Raw genomic sequence first — 4,780 nt, forward strand, 5'->3', positions numbered from 1 at the left:
CTTCCTTCTTGTTTGTATTGTCTCAATCATATATAAATTTACCCATATATTAAGAATTTACGCCCTTTTTTACGGCACAAATAACCATCAGACCATACAACTACGTCAGCAACTTGACACAATATACTAAAAGAACTTTTTAAGATGTCACTCATCCTATATTGTTTTCACTCCGATATTATTTTCACTCAAACATGCTCAATTTAGCAATATATACCATACTTTTAAATAATAATTTGACATACATTTGTTCTTCTAATTTGGTATCTGAAATGGGAAACCCATGCTGCAACAATCAGCAATAAATAAACAAAATTAAATCATATGTATGACCACAAAAATAAATTGGTTCACAAGCCTCTCGTGCATGGTCTGGTCTATCAATGTCCCATTTTAAGAAAGGGAAATGACCATGTGCCCACTATTTTATTTATTTAGCTTGCATCTCATAAAATTAATTTGTTTTTTGTCTTTCAGAAACCCTTTTTTCCAGTTGTTTTATCCTTCCCTTTTGCTGTTTGGTTTTACAAGAAATGGACAACACAATATTGAAATTAATACATTAACAGCAACCACCCACCTAAACAATTTTAGATATATACAAAATTTCCATTTCGTTTGAACTTAATAATATATATATATATATATATATTATATATATATTATATATATATATATATATATATATATATATTATTTAATTTTCGAATTTTAAAAAATACTATTATGTGTAATACAAAATATAATAATTTCATATTTTTTTTGGAGTTGGGAATCTTTATAGAAATAAGTAATCTACTTGTACATCAACTTACAAAATTACATTCACACAAATCAGGGCTATTTTTTATGGCAAAAACTTGTGTGAGACGGTCTCACGGGTCGTATTTTATAAGGAAACTCTCTTATTTGGGTCATCCATGATAAAGATTACTTTTTATGGTAATAATATTACTTAATTTTTATTGTAAATATCAGTATGGTTGACCCGTCTATAAGATAAAGATTCGTGAGACTGTCTCACAAGAGATCTACTCATGTTTCCTCCAAAAAATTATTATATATTATCATGTCTTTATGATTTGGCACATTTTAAAAATTTCAAAGTCCCTTCACTTTTATGTTTTTGGCCAAATCATTAATATATCTTAGTTAAAATTTTCTTGTATTTATAAGAATGGACTTTTTTTGAAAAAAATATATTATGGGTAAAAAATTGTGTGAGACGGTCTCATATGTCATATTTTGTGAGACAGATCGAAAAAGTATTATTTTTTATGCTAAGAGTATTATTTTTTATTGTGAATATCGGTACGGTTGACCGGTCTCACAGATAAAGATTCGTGAGACCGTCTCACAAGAGACCTACTATGTATTCAGAAATTCAATAATTTAATCCGACGATTTAGAAATTAAGTTCTTTTGTATTGATTTTCGTACGAGAAAAAAAAATAGTGGGGTCTGGGGAGGGCGGAAATATTTTTTGTGAATCAAGAAATGTAAACACGTGATTTTTCTGAAAGTTTGATCTGGGTTTAAAAATATATGTTTGATTAATGTTTAAAATTTACATGGGATAATTGGTGATGCACTTAATTCGCCAAATTCAAAAATCATTTTTTAAGTTTTATTGGTCCTACTCGTACGTACTTCAATAAAAAAAAAATATATTAGTACTTTTTTTGTCTGAACCAATGGAAATACATTCATGCAGTTCAAATTTCTAGTTTGTCCATAAAAAACAAAACACTTAATTTAACAAAAATATATGGTATTTTAATATTTTTTTTAAAAAAAGACACTCCAGTACTATTTAATTGCATAAATTATAATACGACATGATTTATCCCAGATTTCTTCTCAATTTATAAGCAGCAGTCTCTCCATTCCACGATATTTCTCTCTGAAAATGGCCAAAAACTCCAGATTTCAAGGTCAAGAAACCGCAGAGCCCCAAGAAAAAGAAGACGACGATGAAGAAGAGGCGATCTCCCTCTCTGATTTCATACTACACTCCGAAGAAAATGATTCTCCCCACACTCGGGAAGATCGTGACCATAGGACAAGCTCGGACCCATCAGATTTCTTCGAGTTCTTCAATGATCTCACCTCCGAAATGTGTCATGCAGAAGACATAATTTTCTGTGGGAAACTTGTACCATACAAGAAAAAACCAGTACTTTTTGATACCCTAAACGGTTCATCCAGGAGATATTGCGAGTCTTTGCCGGATCAGTTGTTGACTCCCACGAAAACACGCACCCACGCAAATGCGAAATTCATGCGAAGCTGCCGTTCGTTGGATTATGATAAGTCCTGCCAAATTCCGAGCTTGGCGGTGAAGTCGGAGGGCTCCTGTGTTCCCCGGCTTCGTTTGAAAAAAAGGGCGAAATTCGAGGTAAGGAAGCCTAGGTGGTATGGTCTCATGTTTGGTGTGGTAAAGTCTCCACCGGAAATGGACCTCCGAGACATGAAAAACCGGCAAGTTCGCCGGAATTCTGGAGGAATATCACGGCCAGCAATGGAAGGCAGAGGGAGGAATACCCCTGCCAACCAGAGAAATTCGTGGAGCGATGATTTCTTGAATGTGTTGAGTTGCAAACACGATGCTAGTGTAGCTACCATGACATCATCGTCTTTTAGTCTCGTCTCACGAATATGAATACGATGAAATAATCAAGTATGTAATTGAGGTTTTACAGAGATGTAAAACCTCGTATTATAGTATGGATGGGGTAAGATGTGTAATTGGTAAGCCACGTCACGTGTTGTTTTGTTTAGCTACATATCAGCATTGGTCCAGTGGATTGATTATATAAGAAAAATCCAGAATAATATGAACAGACATGTGAAAAAAGGTGCAGAAATTTTTATTGTTAGGAAACAATATCTTCATTAATTTATTTGTTCGTTTATTTTACATTGATGATATCTTAGTATCTTTTGTGACGATAATAAAATCTATATTACATATATTAAAATTTATCTAAACAAAACGAAAAGTTTTTTCCATCTCATTTTTTAATATTAGATGTCGTTGTGATTTATCTTTATCTTTTATTTTTTCTTAGATAAATTTTAATGTGCATATGGTTCATCTGCATCATTTGAGTCACTAAGAGAGAATCAATATAATGTCAAATAATTAATATTCAATGTGTGAGAACCCGAATTTCCAGCAAAAGCATTTCAGTAAGCAATGCAAAATTTTCAGCAGAAGATAATATTCAGAAGCTGGTACTTTTCCAGCAGACATGTATTTTCCAGCAGCAGCAGTAGAAGAAGAACGAAAATTCAGCAGCAGCAGAAGAGCGAGAAAGAAGCAGCAGTCAGTTACTGATTCAGCTCAGACTTGTAACTGAAGCATTAACATGGAATAAAGGCTGTTAATGTCAGATTATGGCCATTAATTGGAAACGTAACAGTCAGATTGTGGCCTATAAATAACACCCTCAAGTCTCTGAAATGAGTTACACAAGCTTTGAGATTATCACTTAAATTTCGAGTTAAGAAAGAGTGCCTTTGTCAAGCAGCAAAATCCAGTAGCGAGAACAGCCAAATTCCAGTAGACTTCAACCGAAACTTTAAGCAAATTACAGTAAGTGGACTTATATGTAAATATCTTGAAATCCGTTTGATAATTCTGTTTTAAAGTTCAGTTTCTGTATGATTTCTGATATATGATTTTGAAGCACTGAAACTCCCTAGTGAACTAATGGTAGGAATATATATTCTGAACATTTCTGAATTCTGATTCTGATTCTGATTCTGGCCTCACCCCTTAGAGGAGAGAACATATAGGGGACTGATATCAGTTTAGCCATGAAATTCACTAACGTGCTCAGTGCTTACTAATTCTGAATTTTGTTCTGTAATTCTTGAATTCTGATTACTGTTCTGAAAACAAGAGTTCTCTGTATATTATTGTATTTGTGTTTCTGTTGAAAACGATTTCGAAAACTGGGAGTTATTCCCGCCCCTGCTTACTGAGTGACAATCATATCACTCACCCACCAAACCCATCTCAGATAAGAACGAGGAAGAGTTGATAGAAGAAGAGGAGCAACGTCAGTTTTGGGGCTGGTGATGAAGATCGTTGTTCTTAGTTCTGATTTATGGTTTATTTTCCGCTGCATATGTTCAGACAATGTAATTTTATGGTTTTACATTTCCGCTGTAAAACATTTGTCATTGAGTTGTAACAGACAATGATTATTATGAATAAAAGACGGGTTTCTGAAATTCTGTACTTCTGAGGCTTGTTATTTTCGAATGAATATTTGAGAGCAACGCCGGTGTCAACCAACCCCCGTCCCGGGGCGTGACATTGAAGTAGTATCAGAGCAGAACCGGGTTTCATAATCTGGGGAGGAGGAACTAGAAATAATAAGTTCTTATATACTTCTGAGAATAAGTTCTGAAGGTTACTAAAATAGACAAATGAAAATAAGCTACTGTAATAGACTACTGAAACGAGTAAAAAAAAAATAAATAAATAAATAAAAAAAAAAATTCAGTAGGCCAAAACCAGTAGACGAAACCAGAACCAGTAGATGGAAACCAGTAGCCGAACCCAGAACCAGTAGAAGGAAACCAGTAGGTCTGAATGCAGGAGACTGAGTCAGTAGACTCGGAATGTAGCAGACAATGCTGGAAAAGCAGCAGACTGATTGCAGTAGCATCAGAATTGCAGTAGACAGTGTATTCCAGCAAGCAAATGCAGTAGACCTCGCAAAATGGCATAGAAGTTGAGGTGTTTTTCGCGCAAACTTCAAACGGC

The 4,780-nt window shown here is 34.1% G+C and overlaps 1 protein-coding gene across 1 annotated transcript; it reads left to right on the plus strand.

Moving 5' to 3' along the window:
* The first annotated feature begins 1,909 nt into the window (after positions 1–1,909).
* On the plus strand, positions 1,910–2,662 carry LOC140842845 (uncharacterized). Its single transcript, XM_073211036.1, has one exon. It carries the CDS (start codon positions 1,910–1,912, stop codon positions 2,660–2,662), a length of 753 nt encoding a protein of 250 aa, XP_073067137.1.
* Positions 2,663–4,780: the final 2,118 nt, after the last annotated feature.

The sequence above is a fragment of the Primulina eburnea genome, chromosome 10 (genome assembly GCF_022965805.1).
Source record: "Primulina eburnea isolate SZY01 chromosome 10, ASM2296580v1, whole genome shotgun sequence".
NCBI classification, from domain to species: Eukaryota; Viridiplantae; Streptophyta; class Magnoliopsida; order Lamiales; family Gesneriaceae; genus Primulina; species Primulina eburnea.

Coding starts and splice junctions, on each gene's coding strand:
- LOC140842845 (XM_073211036.1), top strand. CDS start 1,910: ATGGCCAAAAACTCCAGATTTCAAGGTCAAGAAACCGCAGAGCCCCAA.